This window comes from Clupea harengus, chromosome 4, assembly GCF_900700415.2.
Source record: "Clupea harengus chromosome 4, Ch_v2.0.2, whole genome shotgun sequence".
Classification (NCBI taxonomy): Eukaryota; Metazoa; Chordata; class Actinopteri; order Clupeiformes; family Clupeidae; genus Clupea; species Clupea harengus.
In genome coordinates this window covers 10,146,964-10,171,579 of record NC_045155.1, presented here as the reverse complement: position 1 = coordinate 10,171,579, position 24,616 = coordinate 10,146,964, and the positions used below count along the sequence as shown (strand labels likewise).

General features: G+C 41.8%; 2 protein-coding genes across 2 annotated transcripts; both read right to left on the bottom strand.

Moving 5' to 3' along the window:
- Positions 1–900: 900 nt before the first annotated feature.
- sdcbp2 (syndecan binding protein (syntenin) 2) lies at positions 901–17,800 on the bottom strand. Its single transcript, XM_012835096.3, has 9 exons — positions 17,427–17,800; positions 9,506–9,557; positions 8,409–8,505; positions 5,774–5,874; positions 4,356–4,520; positions 3,427–3,602; positions 2,168–2,339; positions 1,981–2,072; positions 901–1,772 (listed from the first exon to the last, which is right to left on the bottom strand). The coding sequence occupies exons 2-9, from the start codon at positions 9,554–9,556 to the stop codon at positions 1,718–1,720; spliced, it is 909 nt and encodes a 302-aa protein (XP_012690550.1). The 5' UTR covers position 9,557; positions 17,427–17,800; the 3' UTR covers positions 901–1,717.
- Positions 17,801–18,226: 426 nt separating this feature from the next.
- Positions 18,227–23,951, bottom strand: fkbp1ab (FKBP prolyl isomerase 1Ab). The gene is made up of 5 exons (XM_031566138.2): positions 23,769–23,951; positions 23,576–23,623; positions 21,638–21,750; positions 20,169–20,338; positions 18,227–19,944 (listed from the first exon to the last, which is right to left on the bottom strand). The coding sequence occupies exons 1-4, from the start codon at positions 23,803–23,805 to the stop codon at positions 20,210–20,212; spliced, it is 327 nt and encodes a 108-aa protein (XP_031421998.1). The 5' UTR covers positions 23,806–23,951; the 3' UTR covers positions 18,227–19,944; positions 20,169–20,209.
- Positions 23,952–24,616: the final 665 nt, after the last annotated feature.

Sequence of the window (24,616 nt, the reverse complement as noted above, 5' to 3'; positions counted from 1 at the left end):
AGTTGATATTTGGGTTTGCCTTGTTTGTTAGATGTAAAACTGATCAACAATCAAAAAAGGGTTGCGTAAGTTCAATGATGTCAATGTCTTTTAAGTAGTTCCTATCAGATGCCTCACCAGTGGATCAAGTAGCCATTGCTTTTATTGATATCAATAAGGAGCATATATATATATATAAATTGTAAATTCAATATTTTACTGGCAATATTGTGTGTACAGATGTGTCTGATCATAAAACCCCACTCTCACCCATACCACTATATAAACCAAAAGTCTATATTAAACAGCATGGTGAAAAACATTGTCTTGTCTTGAATGTTCCTTCGACTGTCAGCAGTTGGCTCTATGGAATTCAAAGTAGATATTTTGCACAAAGGACCCGCAGCATTTGGTCTGACAGGGTAAACAACCACTAGATTATTATGGATAGATTAGGGGCTATACGCATGGTCTAATAGCTGATCCTTGTATGAAGTAAGTATCTGGGCCTATGGAGTGTGATAGTAAAGGAGTACACATGAGCTGTGCCTCAAGGGACAAGTCTTTAAAGTGTTTCTACTGGCACTGAACCACTCTGGCTCTTTCTTCTCCAACTCCTCTGACAACTGAACGATCAATGACCACATTTCTGAATTGGGGTCGGGGATACACCACTCCTCAGATGTTGGAGAAAGCCTACACCAAACAAAAGGCAGTATCCGCAGTGGTGATTACCCTGCTGGGTAGTGTTATATTTTGAGCACATGCATTCAAAAGAGCTAAAGAAGCCTGTGCTCTGTCTCTGGGGACTGATGCCTGATAAAGGCCTCGGCCCTCTGCTGGCACTCGCAAGGCAAAAGCCGCAAAGACTGACAGATGACAGAACACAGCACTGAGAAGTATAGAGTAAGAAGAAACATGTTTGTATCAGAGTTATTTATTGATTTTTTTTTCTTGTACAATAATTATCTTGTGGTTACATTCATATATAAATTTTTTACAAGTTCTAACGTTTTCAGAATGATGGTGGCGAGGGTTATCAAAAGGTTACAAATTCCTAAAAAAAAATGACACTGAATGACAAATATCAAGTGATTTATTTTTAAACATAAGCTCAATCTAAAAGTGTAAATCAGTCATTCTTGGCACAAACAAACAAACAAAGATCAATTAAAAATTAAACTGGAGGGAAGGGGATTCACTTGCCCATGCATGCAAATGGGAACGTAATGCAGGAGTGCTAGTCAATGCCCACAATCCTTTTCCTTTGTTTTACCTCTATGGAAGCTCTGAGCTCAAACCTATGGCTTCGTTTTTCTCCTCCTTAAAAAGAAAAAGAAAAACAAAACAAATACAATAAAAGGTGCACAGTCATGAGCCAAATTAAAAACATTAACACTTGATAAATGGGATGCATTCTGATGAAGTACACATAAAGACAACAATTAAACAATGACATGAGATGGAACGTAGAAAAAGGAACTAGACAGAGGTCAAAAACACTGAACTATAGTACAGTAGAAAAAAAGGCATCTCGTAACGTATATATATATATATATATATATATATATCTTATATATATATATGTATGTATGCAGTGATAAATGAACGTGATTTGAAGTTGTTTTCAGTTCAGCAATAAACAGGCCGCCCATGTGGCATCTGGAGTTGACCAATGGGCAGCCTCTGGAGATTGTAGGCATCTGGAGAGGGGAGGGCAGTGGTCCAGTGGAGAGCTTCACACCTCAGGCACAGAGTGGTCCATGGCAGATCGCAGTAGACCTCCAGACATCCTAACAGCACAAAAGTCATGCAAGTTACAACCACACACTACAGACATCCATCTTTTCAGCTAGCAGTCATATACAAGCATCAGATTTCTTTCAGATCATAAAACTGAGGAATATATATAAAGATAATAATGGTCACTATTTTCCCCATTCAGCTTCACTGCATCCATTTTATTTGGTGGCTGGTGTTCCTTTGCTGGTAAATACTCACTTTTTAACCATGTGTTCATAGATGAACTTGGGCATGATAGTTATGGTCATGGCAGTGGGAGAGGTGGTGAGAATGTCTTTGATCTGAGTGTCCTACAAAACAGACAAAGCAATTCATTTGGATTTAGCATTAAATGGTGTTCGAGATGCAGAGGACAACAGTTACACAACCCAGAGGTCAAACCCACCTTCAGGCCAATGACGTTCTGGCCGTTGATCTCACAGATGTAGTGCTCAGTCAGTAGGCCGTTGCGAGCAGCCGACCCATCCTTAACCAGTGAGGTGATGCGGCCCGACTTGTAGATGAAGCCCACGTGGCCAGAGCTGTCCTTGTGCATGGTGATGGTGCGCTGGAAAGGCCTGGAAAGATACAAGGAATACATGACCTCAATCAGTCACAAGACAAGACAGAAGGGAACCCATACAACAGCCAATCAAAGGAAGGAATATGATGTATTTATGACTGGTGTGTCAGTGTGTGTAATTATAATTATATATATTACACACACACACACACACACACACACACACACACACACACAGAGGTGTGTGCAGGTCATCTTCAGGTCAAAGAGGAGCCGGTGAGTGAATCATTCATTCTGAATCTCTGAACGAATTGGTTCTAAAGCTCCAGACGGTGTGGCAGATAACCTTACTTAAAGCAACTGTGAAGTGATATGTATTATCTGTGTTCAGGTGGTGAACAAAATAACAAGTCACTGGTTATGTGCGGTCGCAATTATGACCACGAGGGGGAGCCAGATCAACTAGATGCATTCCGGTTTGGTGGGGGGAGGAAACCACATTTTACCCATGTGGACTTTGCCCTATAATTCAGCAATGGAAACAATGACACCACCTAACTGCCTTCTGTGTCACCAAGCCGTGTTCATTTGTGAACGTAGTACAAACAGCTCCGATATAGCCCCTGTGTAAAATGCATTACAACCTTGTGACTTAAAAACAGCGGTCCTGCCAAAGCCAGAGCAGTGTGATGGAACACAGGTTTTAAATATTGATAAAAGAATCACACGGTGGCAGGCGATGGTTTTCACTGTTTCCATCCTGTGTGAAAATTGACCCAGTTTTGACTTGTTTCTCCATTTCCTAACTCTCTCCCTCAAACCACAAAAATTATACCACTTCAGTCAGAGAAGATGGTACATATTTCAATGCTAATAACCTGGAGGGTTACAACAAACAGGAAAAAAAAGATGCAAATAAACATGCAAAATAAACAGATATTTAGTTTGCTTGTTTATTTGCTCACAAAGAATAACTCATGTGGGAAAATATTCTGGTGACAAATTAACAGATCATTTCCTTATACAGATTACGGAGTTTTCAGTTCCACTTTAAATCATCAGCATCCCTTGTGTGTGTGCCTAAATAACATATGGTTTTGCCAATCACTCATGCGGACTCACATTCGCTCGCTCGCACTGACCTGTCGCGCACGATGAGCTCGATGCGTGTCTCTGCGGCTGCCTTCAGGGCTTTGTGGGCCTTGTCGGTGCTCCAGCCGGCGGCGTTCTGCCCGTTGATCTGCAGCACCTGGTCCCCGAAGCGAAGGCCAGCCAGGGCGGCCGGGGAGTTGGCCTGCACAAGCTGAATGAACATGCCCTGAGGATGGAGAAGGAGAGCGGTCAGTTGTCTGGGGTTAGCGAGAGCGTTTTCTAATGAGAGAAGCGCGGAGAGGGATCATTCGTGTTGTGGCTACTTTGACATATCCTTTTGTTTGAATTAAGCTATCCTTTCCAGACATTTCAGTACCTCTACCACTCAATAGAATAAAACATGTTTCAAATCGTAACCAGACTACAATTTGTTCACTGCATTGTTTATCAGATAGCTAGCGCGTAGCTGATGTTTATTTAACCTACTGTAACCTATGACCTACTGTTCAGATTGTGAATCTTGATCAAATTATTTTAATGGCTGGGTGTATTCTTTGAGATTAGTCATAGCCCAAGGTCTTTTCTGCCTTTTCTTCTGATTTTGGAAGAAACTCCTTATAACATTGGGGAGTGTTTCCCAGTGCTTGAAAGGTGTGTATTTTGAACAAGTTATGGTAAAACAGATTTTTCTATGGGGGAGACGCCGTCTGGACAACATTTTTATGTGTTCTCTCATGAATATGTATGTCATGTCACGGGCAACAGTACTTCAAGTGCTAATTTATGTGTCCCCCTCAGATATTTCTCTTGAAATACATTTCCGCCCAAACTGAAGTGCTTTGGTTGAGTTTTGCAACTGAAGTGGTTTGTGAGCTGTAGAAGTGTGGATGTGAACGGGTGGGAACACGTAGTGGGTGTGATGGGTGAAGAAACTGGAGCTGCTGCTCTGTTGAAGTGACTGGTTGCCACGGTGACTCACATTGTCAATCTCCCTGAGCCTAAGGCCGACCTTCTTGTCCTGGTCCTTACAGAGGATGATCTCACGCAGACCTTGGCGGATTTCTGCCCGCCTGATGCCAATGTCGGTCCCCGTCACTGGCCTCACCATACCGGCCACACCCATACCCGCGGGCACTGCCACTTGCTGCTGGCACAGAGAGAAGGAACCACATGAGAAATAGATGATGATGCCCACGAGGCAGGGAGCAGCCTAATACTAAGAAAAAACGAATGAATTAGGCAGGAAAAAAAAACAGATCATCGTTCAAATCCTCAAGGGTAGAGGTTCAGGGAGAAAGGACAACAAACAAACAGATATAGACAAACAAACCGACACACATCACCCCCACCCTGATCCGTGGCGCAGTAACTAGAGTGTGTGCAAATAGCATCTCTCCTAAAGGATGCAGTATGAACAGATCCCGTGATTGGCCACAGAGACCAGGGCCAGACAAATCAGACTCTCATAGCCTCTCAGGCCAGTTCTGCAGGACTCTGCAAACGAGACCGTGTAGCCTCCAGCTCATCACACACACACCCCACCCCCCACACCCCTTCCCACAGACTGCTGCTGGCTGGTGAGTCAGTGCTGTCTCCCCCTGTGATGATTCCAAGAACACAGAGCTGCAGAGGCTTGCATATCCGGCAGACTCACTAAGGCCCCTTCCTCCATTTTATTACACAACACATTGTGGGTCTGCCCGCCTGCACTTTGCATCAAAATGGATGAGATAAGAACGGCAGGAGCCCAAGTCTGAAGCAAAGCCCACTGAATAAGCTATGATCATTCCAGTTAATCTACTGTATTGTTAATTATTTAAGAACATTTATATTTCATATGCGATAAAGTATTACTTCATGGTCTGTGATTTGCTTTGTATCACTTGTGATGAAGATATATAAAGACTAAGGTAGCATATCCACCAGATCCATACATCGTCAACATACAACATATCATCAGTTACAAACAAATAAGCCTACATAATCTCCATAATAAACCTCTACGTGAACGTTAACCTCCATATTCTCTCCACGTACAACCCACACACTTTAATTCACACTTTTGTATCACTGTGATTTAGCTGAACTGTAAATTATGGGGCATTTAGATGAGTCACGTTGTCAATGTCCTTGTTGTTTTCCTTTGGTGTAAGGACGCCAACACTTCAATTTAATAATGGTCTATTGATGCTGGACCAGGCGGTCTGTTGATCAACTCGATACAGTGTATTAAAAATAGACATTACACAACAGGCTGGCCTGTCAGATGACCCCACCAACCTCTTGACCACACCTAGCTGACTGGCGAACTAAAGAGGGCACGACAGACACACACAAGCACACTGTATGACGGATGAGGGCATGGAAACAAAGGTAAACAAACGGTCACAGACTTACGCTGTCTGCCACAGGCACGAGAGCCATATTTTTCTGCACCTCATCGCTGTTCAGATTTAAGCCCATGTATTCACCCATCTCCTGCAGGTCTGGGTAGAGGCCTGAGATGGGGAGAGACAGAGACACAAAGGATGGAAGAAAATGAGCTGGAGAAATGTTGCTTATCAAATATGACATCAATTAAAAAAGCATCAGGTCAAATGGCTGAACAGCGTTCAACATACAAAAGGTGGCTGTCCATCCAGTTATCACACTTATTTTGAACAGTGGAAAGTAGGTTAGTACAAGTCATCAAGCAGAGCAATGGCAACAATGAGATCACCACATCCTCCTAAAGGTGAAAGGAACTACGTAACTGCGTGGTCAAAACAGGCCCATTGTGCAAAGGGGAAGAGTCATCAGTTGCAATATACAGCACACACACACCTCAAGCAGAACAATGCCTAGCCTCCACTACAGGTTGCTTTCACAGAACACACAAGCCCAAGATTAATATTGCAAGAACAAACACACACACACACACACACACTTGTGTGGCCCCTCAGAGCTGCTCCCATATAGAGGCATATTTGCATTAACAGAACATAAATCCTGTACAATCTGTACTTCCACGGGAGAGTGGGCGGCTTATGTCTGGCCTGATCCTAATCAAAGCTCCCTGGGGGCCCCACTGCGACTTATCACCAGTGCCTCCAGTCTCATTTACCTGCACAGTCAACTATAGAGCAGAATAGAGGACACTACCCACCTTAGTACAGGAAAAGGTAAAAGAACTACAACTGGCTTTACATACTTATATAACTGTAGTGTTGTACTCCCCTCATACTGTTAACACCAGCCACAGTAGAGCAACTAAGATATCCGAGATAATTAGACAGTGTGTGAAAGCGCCACTTTGCAATATCCTGACCTGCATTATCATACAATAGGTTCCTCCATCAATACAGGTAATGCATTTTTTAAGACCTATGTCTCACTGAAAGGTACTTTCACACAATGTGGGTTAGGTCGACATCCCCAGGAAAAACAATGGCACTCAAACGATCAAATAAAAACAAACAAAAGATGCAGCTGTATGACTATGACTTGTACAATTAACAGAATCTTTTCAAAATCATTGTAAGCTATTATTTTCCGGTTTAGCCGTCTTGAACACTGAGCCTGAAGCCATTTATTGTGGATAAGATCCGGTCTAGGCGTATCACCATGCCTGTACTCGTTTGCTGACGCACACACAGACAGCAGTGGTCACCACGAGCTTGTTGCTGTTCCTGTTATACTACATTCTAGTCCATGCAGTATTAGCACGCACAGTTGGCGCCCTTGTAGCTCAGTAGCCGCCCGGACTAGTCACAAAAACTGGAGGGTACGCGGCCGGCCTCACACCCCCCCTCTTATGACGGAATTGACATGGCTCTGACTTCTGAACTCCTGTATAACATTGGCCTCTTACTGAGCGGTCAGACTGCATACAAACACTGCTCACTCGGCTGAGAGCACAGGACAGCTGACAGAGAAACCAAAGGGGCGTTAAGAAGAAAAACAAAAGTGAGTCAGAGGGAAAGAGGGAGACGGTGGAGGTGAAGGAGGGTCAGAGGAAGAGCGGAAAATACAAGGGTGGAGAGAGAGCGAGAAATAGTGTGGGGATGAAAGAGATAGCAAGACAGGGAGAAGGTAAATGCAGAGCATGTACAGATGGAATGCTACAGAGAGAGCAAGTGGGTTAGCTAAAGAGAAGACAGGAGACAGAGAGAGAGAGAGTAGCAATGAAGCATGATAATGGAAGGAAATGCAGAGCAGGGGGAGGGGAAGGAAAGAAGGACAGAGCGAGAGAGAGAGAGAAAGAGAGAGAGAGAAGGAGAGAAGGAGAGAGAGAGAGCTCTTCACAGAACCCAGCAATGGAAAGAAAGAAACTCAGAGGGAATGAATGACTGTGGAAGAAAGAAGCTGTTAGGAAAGCTAAAAGACGCAGAGGAAACCTGACATCACTGCTGGGTTGCAGGCCAACCATATAGCCCCACCCCCCTCAACCCCCCACCCTGGCCCTCTCCATCCCCGCTGCCAGGACAGCATCTCCATGGCGACCCTCAGCCACCGACACACAGAGAAACAAAAGCCTTAAGGCTCTGAGGGCATCCCATCAAGGGGGGAGGAAGGGGGACTACAGGAACGACTGGGGTAGAAAAATGCTGTCAAACCCCTTCAGACCTCTGTCCATCTCGTCTGGATTATTGTTTTATCATTGCCTGGTGTTCTTCTTCCTGCATTACTTCTCTTCTGAATGAGGAGATTTGCCCAAGATGCGCAAGTATATTAGCCTACTACTCACATTCAAACTGCTATATAAGCTAACAGTGAGGAAAGAGTCCAAGAAGGAAAGGGGGGGGAAGGGAAAGAGATGTACTTTCTGTAGAAGCCCAACCCCCATCCACATGCATGCTTTTATCTCTGTGAATGAGAGCACATCAGAATAGCAGCAGGCCTTTCAGCCAACAGAAAGCTCCTCTATTGACAGAGACCTCTAGCAGTGGAGAGAGAGAGAGAGGTGGGGAGAGAGAGAGGTGGGGAGAGAGAGAGAGAGAGAGACACACACACACACATTTTTGGTGTGTAGGCATAATAGCTGAGGACTCACTTGATCCAGGTGTCCCCAGGCCGGCTGCTGCTGCCGCTGGCTGGTAGGACCCCTCTGTGATGGCAGGGGTGGTGGTCTGAACAAACTGAGACTGTGCCTGGGGAGACAGAAGACCATAAGCTCACTCTGAATACACTGCTACATCACATCAAGTTTCAAAACAGGACAAGAAATGAATTGTTTCTAGCGCTGGTAATGGCTAACCTAGCCAGCATTCACTGAGAAATATCTCAAGACCCAATTGGAAAATGAACATTGAGAGTTTTGAATTGGCAGATTTACAAGTAACCTGATATGTTAGGACCATTTCCAACAGACACTTCTCAATGACTGAACTCAAAGGAGATACATGATTCGCTTTGGCAATCTATCTATAAGGTGCAAACGACTAACGCTTCGACGCACACTGGTTTCAGTGGTTGAGAAGTGGCCCATTGAACTGTTTGTAGATCATTGTCCTAGTCTGAGAGCAACGATCTCCGTCTGTGGAGGGGCTGAAGCTCAAGAGATCCTTCAGTGTGTTCAGGACCATTTCCAACTTGAAGCATAGGGCTTGAATAGTGTTTAGCAGGCGGTTTCTGCTTCTGGATAAATGTGTGCCTAACTTCAGACAGTACATTTGCCATCTCATTTGATAAATATTGACCAAACAGGCATTTAACTTCTCTACAAATTCACATTAGAGTGTCTGTGCTTACCTGTCAAACTGTTTCATTTAATTGCAGCTCTGCTGCATCATTCAAGCTGTCAATTGCAGTCTTACAGCCTAGCAGCTTGCCTGCCATATGACAGTTATTCTGTGTCCTACTTCAAAATGTCTGACTCAGAAGTATTCAATTGATTCTCGAGTAAAGTCATGAGATTGGTCATACATTGAGATGGTGCAAGATGCCAATCACCGACAGTGACATTTGGTCATGTTTAAGGTTATGTGGGCTTTGTTTATCATCACTAACATTATTATTCATTATTACTAAAACAACCAAATATTCTCCATACTCATTTGCAATCAACTTGGTTCAACAGTGGTTTTCAAAAAACTTTCTGAAATGAAATGAATGAATGAATGAATGAAATGAATGGCCTTTCTGACTTACCTTAATGACCTTGTCTACCTTAAGGTCCTCGAGGGATGGATAGAGCGACATCCTACAGAAAAAAAAAAAAACGTGAATAACAATATAAAACCCGTACAGAGCACAGAGAAGAGTACAGAGGAAAGACTCGGCAGGTGAAAGTCTGAGTTACACAGACACTTACACTTAAGTGTCCTTCTGGCATTTAGCCTAGCTGCTTAGGCCTCGATCCTCTAATGAGATTCCAGCTTTTAAATGGAGTTCTGCACTAATCCGCCATGATACTGTACTCTAGTCTTTAAAACAGGTGGCATGTTAAAGGAGGACAGTATTAAAGATTCATCTGTAAACAGCAGGCAAACATACTCTGTTGACTATTGTCTGACAAGCAAAACTGTGGATCTCTACTTTTATTTTTACACCGCTGCAGAATCATGGTTCATGATAACCTGCCCCTCAAAAAAATGTGTTTGCACAATCACATAGGCCTACCAATTCTTTACTCTGGGTATTCATTTGTGCTCTTGCAGTGCATTTTCAAATGATCCCAAAAAGAGTGAAGCTGTTTACACTTGTTTCATGATCATTTTATGGGGATACAACCAAACCCACAGAAGAAACCGAGAACAGAAACCTCGTGCCACTAACAGTCTTTCACAATACATGAAAACACAGACAAACCAACGAAGGACACGGACACATCCTCGGTTTGCCTTTTTTCCGGTATACTGCTGACAGTATTTTCAGCAACACAACCACTTCCTCCATACTTCTCCCACCTACACAGGGCCTTTCAATGGCCTGGATAGCAGAGCCTCCCCACCCTAGGGAGGGGACTAGACAGAAACCACAGAGGCTTTGCTCATGCCCCTACATGCCCTGCTCCCAGGATACATTTGGCTGAAGGTTGGGAAGGAACCATCTCTAGCTGGTTGTGGCTCAAAGTGGATTTATTATTTTAAAGCACGAATATTACTGCACCACAATTCAAATGGATAAGACTGCGGAGCAGGATGTGTCATCCTTCACACGGACAGCCTCCAGACACTCTTCCGGGGGTGTTGAGCGCATTACGTAAAACCTGTTAAAGAACGGTATGAGGCACTGTGCACGCGTGTGTCAGTGTGGGAGAAAATGGGACGAGGGAGCAAGAGAGTGACAAGGAGTGGGTGTGTCAAAACCCTGTGCTTTCACACTGCCCACGGAGTGCCAACGCGCTGCTTTACACCTGGCAAAGTTCAATGACATAACAACCTGTGCAATAAAAGTTCATTTGTTGAGCAGATCTGGGTTGATTTTATCCCTGTTTTTCTGATTGCAAAACTCAGAATGTACTTGAACAACGCACAGGGGCTAAGGCCAAACTCAAACACAGGGGATGCGTTTAGGCTTTGATGGCATACTCTGATTTGTTTCCCAGGAAATGGAAATTTAATGAGCAGCAGAGACCTCACAAATACCCATTAGGGGTGGGTTGGGGAGAAAGGCTTTTGAAGCCAGTAAGTCACATGACCTCATAGTCTATGCTGTTCCAGAAAGGCGAGCTCCTCTAGTCAGCTGTTGCTCTGCTAGGCGGATGCTGTAGACATCCAAAAGTAGTCGCTCTACTACCACCCTACAAAATGTGACATTTGCAGTCTACAGAAATTATGTCAGTATTGCTGCACCCTTATGTAAAAGTCATGGGGGTGTTCATGAATGAGAGCCATCTACGCCTCCAGGATCTAATACTGAATGTACTGAGCGGGAGTAGCCAAACAAGCCGACACTAAGCATACACTAAGGTGTTGAAAGCACGAGTGCCGTTGCATAAGAGATCACATGTTATGGAAATAAAGGGAGGGAGCCCTGGTAAAGAACACTTATGTACACTTACACTGTGTATCCTAGTGTAACAGCCCATCAGTTGCGGAAGTCGTAGAGCCAGACCCTGTAAAGGTTCACTTTACATGGAGAAAAATTGGCAAACAGCCCCCACTGAGTCTTATCGGGGATGGTTTACTTCCCTATGGAGATCCTCCTTCAGCGTGGGTGAATGTGTGTGCGTACATGAGAGAGCATCACGAGTTCTCAATCGGTTCCCATCAAAACAGGAAGCACTTTGGTGGCCAACCTCGCCACAGAGAAGACATCTACCATCTACCTAAGACTTCCTTTCACAAAGACACAACATGATTGAAGAGCCTAAACCATTGTTTTACAAACGCAATTACCAAGCTCTCTGGTGTATCAGAATGGTGTGTAGACACGGCTCACAATCAGATGGAAACTCGACTGCTCTCAACTGCAGATACTAGATCAGATGCTGGGACAATATTCACATCCTTTCCATCCACTCAGGCCAACAGCCAACAGTTGTAAGTCAAAGCCGCATGTCAGATGTTACAAATACTTTTATTAAAACAGACTTGACATTGTTTTGCAGAACGTGTTGATTTGTACATTTACAAACATTTACATTATGCAAAATATGATTAACAATCACCCACACTGTTTTTGGAAAAATATAGGCCAAAATAGATTTCTTTCCTGAAGTGTCAGGACCAAGCCCAGGCTGTAAACACATTCACGAGAAAGCTAAAAAAAATATCCTCGACAGTTACTTCAAGTGATGGTATACTCTTAAAAAGCTATGTTATCATAACCCTGTGTGATTATAATCTGCCATCAAACACTTAAAACCTTTGTTTACCTAACCACCGATAAAACTTGCAGTAAGGTAAATGTATAGCCTGACGATGTCATACTCATAATTCTAGTCAGAATATGAGTCTGAGACCGCTCCGTTGGGCTGTGATTATGGGGCGTGTTTCAACCGAACTAGGAAAAAAAAGGCCTCTTCGCTCAATTGGATAGGCCTACAACCAATCAGAGCAACGTAGTATGACCATAACGTAGACCATGGGGCCAGCTGATACATTAAACTTTTACAGGATCCCGTAGGAAGGACGGCAAAAACATCTTTTCGATCGACAAATGCCTTGATCGCGTTTCTCTGTTCCTCTTTAAAAATGAATGTGCTGTCAATGTCTTCTAAAACAGACTCGAATTTCCACATTTCAGCTCTCCAACGGCAGCCATGTTTGTTGAAAACGAATTCACCCCAAAAGCTCTTTGGTGACGTGGTTGATTACGTTAGGGTTGATCATCTGTCCATCATCGTATAAAGCCCGCCCTGACAATTTGATTGGTCTATATCTCCTCACAGATTTTTGTGAGGAGATAATTTCTCCCCAACGGAGCGACACCAGACCGAACTTCCCGACCAAATCATTTGTGGGCGTGGCTAAGTTCGTCTGGCATCCAGGCTAGTAAATGTAGGGACAGCACCACAATTGCCAGACTCTTTTCGTTTTTTCCACAGATATTATGCTAGCACTAAACCTTAAGTGCTTTGGACAAAATCAATTAATTGATTCTAGCAGGTAGGGTAATTGTCTTCTGTCTTTTTGAGAAATATGTTTATTTACTCTGTTATAACGTTACAATTGTTGTGCAGCACCTGACTGAAGTTAGCTGATAAACCATGTTAGCTTCACTAACTAACAGTTACCCAATTTGACCTGTTGCTAGTGCCTAATCTTTTAAGCTACATTTTCAAGTTACTGTTATAACTGACTTCTAGTGGGCATGACATCTGACATGAAAATGTGAGTTAAATTTCCAATAGCGATTGAATACACATGATCACCCTTCTTGAACGGACAACAACGTGATAGTTGATGTTATGAGAGAGATGGCTACAATATAGAATGCGAGTTGTTCTGTGGCTGGAAAACATAGAGAGGAAAATGGCACTGCACCAAACGGAACTTCCACTTTCTCATATGTTGACAAGGAAAGGTAAGTATATTTACTACGGGCCTGAAGTAATTTTAGGTTATACAAGTCCTGAATGCCGTTTATTTATGGAAACATGGCAGTTGTCGGCGCCCGTTACAGTGAAATACAGAACTGCCGTCGCTGGCTGCAGTGGGGTTTAGAGGCACCTCCACAGTCGTAAAGGGAGAGCGGGGGTTTTATGGAAGAAACTGGTTTTGTAACACAATATCGAACTATATCGATATAAATGCTATTGTCACTTTAAAAAGCAGATATTTCCATCCAGCCCTACAACAGCCTGACCCTTAACATATGGGCCACACAGAGCTCGGCCCATCATCTGCTCCAAGTTGAGATTCCATATGACATTCAGGAAAATACTCCTGTTTGCAGCCACAAAATGGCCAGTCATGCTGAAGTTACTCAAAAAGCTTAGCTAGTCGTGCTCTGTTTTTTAACAAAGATTCCGCTATACTGCCGTTAAGACAACCCCTCATTATGATTAGGGCTGAACGATTAATTGCATTTGCGATTTAATCGCGATATGATAGAACGCGATTTTCTAACCGCAACGTTCGCGATTAAAAACGTGGTCCATCTTAAGATGGTACATTTTGCACACAGTGTCTAAAAAGTGCATGCCTTGTGTTTGTGTTTATTCTTACAATGACTTTGTTTAAATTACTTAAAGTAACACTATGTAACAATTTGATACTTTTTGGGGTATGGTTTTATAGGCAGATAGTTTTGGTACTATCCTCAAATAAATGTTTATAGCATATGGTCATGTGAAAGACAGATCAAAACCTGTGTCTTTCCCACTAACCATCCAGGATATACCCTATGTAGTTCTGTGTACCAGGCTGGAACACCCTGCAAAAATGGAAGAAAAGCTTTCACAGCATGACATTGCCAGCTATACTGCCAAAAGACACCAGTTAGTGTGTTGGCAAGCTTCTATCAGTGCCAACTGAGCTATTGATGGTGTTAACAAGGTTTTTGCATGTGTTTCAGGTAGTTAGCTTGCTAGTTTTGGAACAAAACTACATATTGCTGCTTTAAATGCACAGTGGCAAAGCCACCGATTTGTTGTTCTTGATTCTGTAATGAGCAGTTAAATAAAAATGTAAAATGTGGGAAATAATATTTTACACTAAATGTATCTAATATTGTGTTGGTCATATTTAAATCATTCATTACGATTTGTTGGGAAAAAAAATCGCATATTAAATCGCAATCGCAATATTTGGGGGAAAAATCGCAATTCGATTATTTTCCCAAATCGTTCAGCCCTACTCTGCAGTGACAGAATGGAGGGATTGTTTGACGTCCTCAACTAGCGGAAAGGAGAAGTGTGTCGTGTCCCATTTAATGTAGCCTTTCAGTAGTGATGTTTATTGGTATGATTATGTTTTGTCTACTAACTGTGGGCATTGAGTATTTTAAGGTGCCCTCTACATGTAGGTTAGTTAGTCCAAAGGGATAGAGGTGTGAGACAGCCTAGTAGCTAACCAAAACTAAGAAAGACTACTGTGTTGTCAGAACACACAAATCCGACATGATGAGCACTAGGGCTGAACGATTTGGGAAAATAATCTAATTGCAATTTTTTACCAAAATATTGCGATTCGATTTTTTTTTTTATCCTCTTTTTTTCCCAACAAAACGTAATGAATGATTTAAATATGACCAACACAATATTAGATACATTTAGTGTAAAATATTCTTTCCCACATTTTACATTTTTATTTAACTGCTCATTACAGAAACAAGAACAACACATCGGTAGCTTTGCCACTGTGCATTTAAGTAATTAAAAAAAAGTAATTTTAAGTATAAACACTAGGCATGCACTTTTCAAACACTGTGTGCAAAATGTACCATCTTAAAAAAAAAAATGATTTAATTTTTATTTTTTTGTGACCACGTTTTTTAATCGCGAACGTTGCGGTTAGAAAATCGCGTTCTATCATATCGCGATTAAATCGCAAATGCAATTAATCGTTCAGCCCTACTGCAGAGGCAGTAAAATCGCCCTCAATGTTTGCACTGGGCTTTGAGAAGGGTGGGTCATTCTTGAAGTGTGTTGGCTAAAACAAGGGACCTTAGAATAACATTAGCCTACCTTGGACTTCCTGGCAACATAACCTGCCTCCATAACCTTAAAGAAGAAATGGAGGCAGACTCCAAGTCTGCTATGGTTTGGAAGTGGTTAGCTTGATAATAAGAAAAATAAAACTGCCACCCACTCCTGGGCAGAGTAATAGGCACTCTACTGAAATGGCTGAGTGACTTTACCAACAGCATAATTGAGTCAGAGAACTCCAGTCCATCACTCAGAGATCTGTGTACCTCCATTGTTCTCCATAGAACCTCCTTTACTCGTAGTTCATAAGTGAGCCATTATGAAGACCAACTCAGTCAGAAACAGAAGAGGGGAATGCTGTATTTAAAACAAGACACCACAAAATAAGCCAAAAACACAAACATGTGTGTCAGAATAGTTCAGAAAATGGTACAGATGAAAAGGTCAGATTTGGGTATTTAACCATCAGAACAGTTCAGCGACCATGAGCACAGGAAAACTGGCTGGAAAACCCTAGCTAAAGACCTCCCCTTAGAACTAGACTACACTTTTTGCCACTTCTCAACTAGCCAGTTCCCTCACAAACAACATCTCCCATTACTTTGCCAAAACAAACAACACCCATTTTCTCTGTTCTGGAAATCTTTAGAACAGCAAACAACAAGGAACTAATCCATAAAGTTTTAGCAGTAATAATGTGATGGAGTTCTCCCTAATCAGACAAAGCAAAAGCAGACTCTACAAGTCTGACACTGGAAGGACTTTCAGGGAAATGGAAGAGGAAAATCTGTGGTTGACGGTATGAACAGCATGACAAATGAGTCACCCATGGCAACGGACTCTTGCCCTATTGATAGGCCAGAGAAAATAAGTTGTATGGTAATATCAAGAAGTTGTATTTCTTGTGAGACCTCTCCCAGTTAGTTTAGAGCAGGAGGAGACCCAATATTGAGCACTTCCGATGTTCAGCGGGTCTGAAATGATACTGGCTTCTCATAATCCTAAACTGATGATGTCATTTTGGAATCCCCCTTTCTCCCTCAACAGAGTTTTAACAAGATAATTTCTGGCTAAGGTTATGATGGTTTTACCTAAGAAATAGTTTAAATGATCGACAAGGGTGTTTTTGTTGTAGTTTAATAGATTAATACCCCAAGCACAATAGATTAATACACACTAGTCTAATACCCCAAGCTTTTCATTGCGTATTCATATTACATGGATGGGGTAGCAAGTCGATACAAATGTTAACTATAAATGTTAATGGCAAGATCAGCGTCACTGACTAAGTTACCCTGAACATAAGTTGGAAACAGCAGAGTAGGCCAACTATCTACAAAAGTGCCCCGAGCACATTAGCTAGTCAACTATTGTCATCACATGATGATGATGCATATCTAAAGATTTTGATGATGTTCCCATAACACCCATCATATTATGGTCAAGTGTTTAACTGTTAACTACCGTTAATGCTGATTATTTAGAGAAGTAATGTTAGCCAGTTGAAGTTAAGGCAAAACATGCTTGCTTTGACAAATTAGTACGATAACGATTGACGTTGGGGATTTTTATAGCAACGATACATAACGCTAAACTGCGCCATCATAGCCATTGCGTTCAGTTAGCTAGGATAACGGGGTGGGATTCCAGGTGTTACGCTACTTTGAGCCGTTATTACAACTGATTTACTTGCTAGCGAACTTTCACAATTGTATCGATGTCTGCCTGACAGCGGGTGGCTCCGTATTGAAGGGACGTTGTGTAATGACTTAATAAAACACCAAAGTTAGATAGTTGTTTACCTACCTTTGTTCTTTTGAGAAAAAGCTAGCCAGCTAGTTACCACTTTGTGAGCTAGCTAGGGTACCGTTAGCTATCTACTAAGCTAATGGTGCAACTCAAACCGCTGACTAGCTGTTCTACAGCGAGTACAAAATTAAAAGCATAACATTAACAGCTCCGGTGTACTGTAAGTCGAATTACAGTATCCATGCGTCTGTATCAAAGAATACTACATCAGAGAAGTGGTCTTACCTTGTATTTTACACTGCAACCCAAGCACAAAACTGAGCAGGATGAGATTCCTGTAGCTAGCGAGCTAACAAAAACAGACACGTCCGAACCGTAGTACTTCTTGCTTTGCGCTGTTAACTGGAACTTCGTCGCTAAACTTCCTGGTAGGCAAGTACTTGAATGACGTATTTTAAGACCTCCTTTAACCCAGCTGTTTGGTCTAGCTTCTCTACTGCTACACTTGTCCTCGGTCACACCGATTTGAAGCTGTTAATAGAATGTAGATCGGAATATCTAATTTTATATTCTACTGGTATAGAGACATATGAATGATATTGACATGGATTCAGAACGGAAATCTGTCAAACAAGTTTTAAGCCATACAGCTGTGCCAGCTCCCCTACCAAAACGACTGTTGCGACTGTCATATAACAAAAGACACGTGCATAGCTATAAAGTCCCTGGTCTGGTTTGCGCTGTTGAGAAACAGCAGCATTGGTGGACATGAAGTCAGCTGTAGCTTTTCTTTTTCAGGTACATAAGAAGTTGTCTTAGAGCTGGGTTTTCAGCTTCCTTTTGAATATTGGGAAAGTTGTTACGCATGAGTCTTGGCAGCTCCTTCCACATCAGGAATATATTGTCAAATGAACTGATACCCATATTTAATGGGATCTTTACATTTTCAGTTATACTTGATGTTAGTCTTATTTGTCAATTACCTTTTTTAGTGTTGGGGACAGTAAAAACAAGAACTCCGCTCACACTGAAGACTGCTGAAATATATTTTTACGGTAGGTATCTGAACAAAGAAAGCACATTTCTCAAAGCAGGTAGAAAGCACTTTATTGCAACGGCACATTTTGATTTCGTCATTGGTTTTGCCTGCGCTATGTTACTCAGCACACAAATGAACAGTGCAGCAAAGGACCCTTTAAGCCACATATCCAGATAGCTTGAATTTCAACAGTAGCAAAGGCCAGCATCTCCTTAAGTTATATTTTCAGTTAACTCTTCATTAAAACATTTATCGTTCATACAAAACATTGCTGCCATAATTGTCATGCCAACAAAACAAAGGACTTGTTTAGGCAATGTGGCCCACAACGGTATTAATAGTGGCAGCTTGCAAAAAAGAACAAATTTATAATTTAAAGTCCAACTCTAGAATAGTATTACTTTGTGTTAGAAAGTTGGCATCTGAAAAATACAAATAATGGCAAGTAATTAAACTAAATAACGTAGGGGAGGTCACAATTATGTAGACTACTCACTCCCCTAGTTTAGCAATAACATTTCTGCAAGGGAAAAAAAAAGGCAAAACATAAATGTTGTGTGCACAGATGTACACACATATCCATATTTTGCATGGCAGAGAAACTTAATGGCTTGATGAATACTAAATCTCTAAAACGTCTTGGAAAAAAGTTAAGTACAGTGAAATTCAAACCTCAGTACAGGACTTAATATGGGACATGCATACCCCATGTCTATCCAATTTGAGTGTGGCTGCAAAATGTCATCATTGCTAAAACTGTGCAGATATCCAAGTAGTTGTTATATACCTGCAAGTATGTTGAAATCCGTTGCACACACTGCAATTTTCAAACCCTTGATTCCTTTGATTTGTACAAAGCAAAGTTTAAACCACCACAAAACAGCAATTTGTTTTTCCCCTCCATCTGGCCTGTTTAGATTATTGTTCTAATTTGAGGCAACACGACATTACAGACACATTTTGCAGCAAGACTTGTTTTCTTTGTGACATATATCAGTGGTCATTGGGCTGCTATTCTTCTTCTTTTTTCTTTTTCTTTTTTTTAAGAGGCACTAGGGTCAGGGATGCTGAGTTTCACTACCAAACTAAACCACAATAGTGTATGGACAGCCACTCTAATCACAGCTACCTAATTCAAATTGGAAGGGCAGAATAAAAAGACAGCTTCATTTCTAATCAACATTTTTAAATGAGTTCCTGATTGACATCATAAAGGATAGACCGTGATGATTAAAAGCTACACCTCTATGCAAACTAACAGTACAGGCTAGATAGATCTTCACGTCCTACGCTAAATTCATATTTGTTCTATTCTCCAGATGGGAGGAGGTATGAATTACAACGTGTGCTTTTTGTTACTCTACATCTTCAACTCAGAAGTCAAACATGGTCGCTTGCACGTGGACAACCCGTTCAGTGGAAAATAAATGAGTGAATGTACATTGTTGTGTAAACGAGATCTCTGCTTTATGGTTCATTGGTATGTTGTAGTTACACTTGATCATGCACAAACTAGAACAGCAAAATAATTCCACAATTTAAGTATTTTCAAGATTAAGAACATCACGAGGTTTGTTAGGTTATGGCCCATAGTTTGATAGGAAGAATGTGGAGGGGAGGGGAATAATAACAGTCACTGACAAAAACACAGATCTATACGGATAAAATAGTGACCCAAGTGATGGAAGATTAGACTCAGGACTCTTAAAGAATCAAGTGCAGACTCTCCTAGCTTCTTTCCAAGTGTCCAAGGTAGGAGACAAACTGCAAATGAGAGAAAGGAGTAAGATAATTAATATCTAAGCAATTAGATCCATACCTGAGCATCGGTCAAAAGTACATTTGAAGAGAGCCATACCACACAAAGTATAATATAGTAGTATAATAGTGTGTGTGTGTGTGTGCGCGTGCGTGTGTGTGTGTGTGTGTATATATATATATATATATATAAGTATGCACCACCATTGCAGATAAGCATTTTCACTCACCAAAAAAATACAAACAAAAAAAAGAGGCTGAAGAGAAGCTTTCACTCCAGGCTGAGCAGCTCCACATCGAAGATGAGGGTTGCATTGGGTGGGATGATCCCTGGATGACCCTTGTTGCCATAGGCAAAGTCAGGTGTACAGGTCAGCTTTGCCCTCTGGCCAACACTCATCTAAAGAGAGATATGGCCAGAAAATGAGCCAAATTCATTTTTGGACTGTAGGCGCAGAATAAAGAATATCTGGAAAAATAGTAATGTTTAAGTAGAGTCTGACTAAACACCAATTGGATTGCGTTGAACAGAGGCGGTACTGCCGAAGTGACTGATGAGTAAAGAAACAGGTCAATGTGCAACTAAACGGCTGCATATTGGGTGGAGTGCCTAGCTGATTAAACTTAGAGAAAAATAAGTGGCAATTTCCTTTGCCGGCACTACTCTACTAAACTGAATCACCACACCACACCACACTGAATCACCACACCAATGTCAGAGTCAATCAGCATTAAGTGAAAAGAATAAAGATTTATCAAACTGATAAAATAATAAATGAATCTGGTAGTAGTAGAACCTGTAACAAACACTGTGTAAAGAAAAAAAATGCAGTGCCACTGGTTGTAGAACCTGTTTTACCACCTCTTGTCAATTTGCAGGATGTGTTTTCAGTGTGCCACACTGTTAAATAGTCATACTATAATAGTGTTCAATAAAATGTGATTTAAATATATAAGCATGTATAATGTAAATAGATAACTACGTAACTGAATCTTTGACATCTACATCAGTGATATTGAAGGTTTGAAGGTTTTTCTTAGCTACATGTCAATAACAATCCTGATTCACACAATTGATCCAGTATACAGTGCTACATCAGTTTTCAAACACCTGTAAGTGAACTGCATTTAAATTGAGTTAAACAATCTGTTTCCTGCCACTGCTTGCCCGATACTCACTACAAAAACTCAGGGGAACCCCCACCACCACCACACACACACATAATTGCATTTTATTCCCCATCTTCCACGACTCTTATACTTTTTTCCCTTTTATCAGTGTGAAAGCCTACACCTCTTTGGTAGATGAAATAAATACTCCCCAGGGAGACTGCTGGGGAGAACAATGACCAGGATACATCAAATGAGTTTGGCATAACAGGCATATCCTGCTCACTCCTCTGTCCAAGTTAAAACTGCTGAGAGTAGGCCTAATATTAGCATTTCTTGCAAAGTTCCACCTAACTTTTCGTTTAAACAATGGCGTATGGAGCTCTTATATTTGCAAACATCCTTTTCTATTCAACAAATGTCTGGAAACACACAATAGTAATAATGTAAGCATGGGCAGGTCATTTTGCAGCTAACGTCCATTCAAAAATCAGAGTTTAATTTTGCTTTTCCATTTACTTGGTTCAGTCACATTTGAGCTGATCCATTACCCTCTTCATTTCGACATGGTGATCCAACATCAACATACCTGCACTACTCCCTCCTCCCAGCCACGGATCACTTCCTGTTTGCCAATCTTGAACTTGAAGGGCTTGTCACGGTCACGGGAAGAGTCAAACTTGCGTCCATCGGTGAGGGAGCCTAGAAGAGAAGAGCGGGAGAACAGTCATTCCCCCCCGGAAGCCATTACAGACCACCAGATGGGTCTTTGCTGCCACCGCCGCCTCTTCTGAGTCACACACTGAGGCACCCAACTATGGACAGACTGGGACACACGGGTGTGAGGAAAAGCCCAAAATGCAAAGAGACATGTAAAAGTTTCACTAGAGAGGTGGTTATACAACACATCAGGCAATTGAGAATCACATGTGTGGCAAATGTACTAGGAAATAAGCACATATTAGGTTTTCCAGCTGTGATTCCTTCCTGAGGGAATACTGGGGTTTCTGTGTCAAGGAGAGGATTCTCTGTTCGGCAGAAATAGCCATGGCACCTGTCCCTAGTGTGTACCCAAGCAAAAGGAAATGGGGCCAAACCCTGATGTCCACGCACATTACATCCTCCACAAAGAAAAGCCCATATCTTACCGCTATCCTAGACAGCATCTGTATTTAACTTGTATGTGGCCGTGCACGCACGTTTATATGCTATAGAAAGTAGCTCAACAGCTGTTCAAACTCATTGACTAGCACACACGTTCTATGAACATGTTGGTTTTTATCTGTGCATCAGGTTAATGAGAAACATAATCGCGTTTCAGAACTGTACCTTCGTATTGACCTCTTTACACATGAGATGACAAATTAATCGGTCGACCAGTTTTCGAAATCGGTAAAGAATGGTAAGTTATGGTGCTCTGTAGATAGCTCCTTCATCGGTGGAAGAATTATGCACTGTTTTCCCTTACCGTTACTAATAACTAAAATAGAATTGCCTTTGTCAAATATTTGTGGGAAAAAATTAAGGACTGCAAGAATCTGGGTATTACTATAAAGTTACATAATCAAACACCAGTCTCACTGACGTATTCGACAGGCAACTGACTCGCTTAATAGCTGCTCTCTAGCGCTTTAAAAGTGTTAAACTCGTCGTAGCAGCATTATCTTTTAAGAAAATTAAAACGATTCCCAGTGCACCTGATCGGTAACTTAATTATCGACTTAACCGCCCAGAACTCCTTAATGCACTACAGCCAATAACACCGTATCACAATATCCCATGGAGGCAATCAGCCCAGACGGTGATAATCCGCTCTATCCAACGCCGTCAATCCTTCCAGCTCCAACAAAGGCAAGAATACAGACAGGGTTTAAAAACAGGGCTGTCTTGTCTGAATCAGACAGATGCCATAGGCTGTGGACGACTGTGCACCGTGAACAAAAACTAATGTGTCTGACTTTCATACGTGACGCTAGGTAATATAAAACATCAAAAAAGTGAATTTCTAAATCTTGTTTTCACGTCAGCGAAGACTAAAGATGGCTATATACACCCAGTTTAATTGATGTTGTACCCGGGTATCCCGCTTGTTAGCTAACGACAACCTAGCGTAACTAACGTTTATGTGGTCGTCTAACGTTAATGGCTTGACATGATTGTGTAACGTCAACGAAGATAAAAATGCATGGTTTCAGCGTTACTCTGAATGATCTCACAAGCACAATGGCATGCTGACATACACAGAGAAAACCTCTCTGTTTATATGGTAATTTTACAGAGAAACCGTGTTGGGTGCATGGAGTTAGCTCTCTAGCCAGCTAGCAGACATTGCTAACTATATACTGGCATTGCTGGGGCCATCAGCCAGGCTTCTTTGATACGACTCCGATAAGGGTTGCTTGTACATAGCTAAAAAGATCTATATACCAACATCTAGAACACATAACACCAAGTTAACGTCCAGTTTCATTGAATATATTCAATACAATATCACGACTCAGCCAGTTAAAACCAATTTAAGACTCACCGACATAATGCACCACACACGTCTGTCCTTTTTTGGGGAAAGTCCTTCCTGTTAAAACGCGCAGAGAAAAACAGGAAAACAGGCAAGAGCCCGCGGTCAAAAAACGAGACAAAAATCAGATAAATTATCACAAAATACACCAAATATTTAAAATACTAATTGTGCATAATGGATGTATAAGGTTTAGTGTTACCATCGCCCGGGGTTATTGTCTCAACCTCGACTCCCATTTTGTTCGACAGTATCTCCGTCCAAAAACGACACCCTCCCGCAATCTGCTCACTCCGCGGCTGTTCCAAGCTGTCTCTATGCAGCGTTGAAGACCACGTGACCCAAACGTACCAGAGCGTGGTTACGCTGGTCCGACCTTCGACGCCGGAAACGGTGCGACGAAAAAGGAAATAAACACAAGAATGCTTCTGTCACGGGTGAGCCATACATAGACATATAGCGGTCTATGTATGTACCTATATATGTCTATGGAGCCATCTATGCTTAAAACACATGAGAGCCTATTCCGTTATCAAAAACCGTTTGACTCCTATTTATTGCTACTGACACTGTTTGGTCCGTCCCTGTTTGTGTCGATGTGATAGTGTATTGAGGCTTAAACCTTTATATGATTAGGTGGAAAACTAGATAATGTTTTGATTATTTTTGGGAGGGTTGGTAGAAATAAAGCATCTCCTAGTTCTGTCAAGTTGTTAAGTATGGACAATGAGTCCCATTTTCTTTTACATAGTATGATAAAGGTATCGGTTAGGGTTATCTAGGGTTGATCAGTGTAGGCAATGTGCAATGTGGCAATTAATGTGCAATGTGAACGTGCACATTACCTCGCTGAAAGAGGCCACTTCCATTGGGGAATATCCTTGCGTTGAAAAAGATTGTACATGGTCTGCAACAAAAGGGCATCCCGATCCATCATCGCAAAGCTAGTGCATGTATCTGGGGGGTATTCCACGTACGTGGTTTAGTGACAAACCTAATGTTAGATTGGATATGGGCCAGTAATTTATGGAAGCACCTACATTAATTTTT

Excerpts from the sequence above, each read along its gene's own strand:
- sdcbp2 (XM_012835096.3), bottom strand. The coding sequence starts at position 9,556 with ATGTCGCTCTATCCATCCCTCGAGGACCTTAAGGTAGACAAGGTCATT. Across the intron at positions 5,875-8,408 it reads CCTGGGGACACCTGGATCAA|GCCTCTACCCAGACCTGCAG; the intron begins GTGAGTCCTCAG and ends TCCCCATCTCAG. Across the intron at positions 4,521-5,773 it reads TCGTGCCTGTGGCAGACAGC|CAAGTGGCAGTGCCCGCGGG; the intron begins GTAAGTCTGTGA and ends CTGTGCCAGCAG.
- fkbp1ab (XM_031566138.2), bottom strand. The coding sequence starts at position 23,805 with ATGGGAGTCGAGGTTGAGACAATAACCCCGGGCGATG. Across the intron at positions 23,624-23,768 it reads GACAATAACCCCGGGCGATG|GAAGGACTTTCCCCAAAAAA; the intron begins GTAACACTAAAC and ends GCGTTTTAACAG. Across the intron at positions 20,339-21,637 it reads GGGAGGAGGGAGTAGTGCAG|ATGAGTGTTGGCCAGAGGGC; the intron begins GTATGTTGATGT and ends ATCTCTCTTTAG.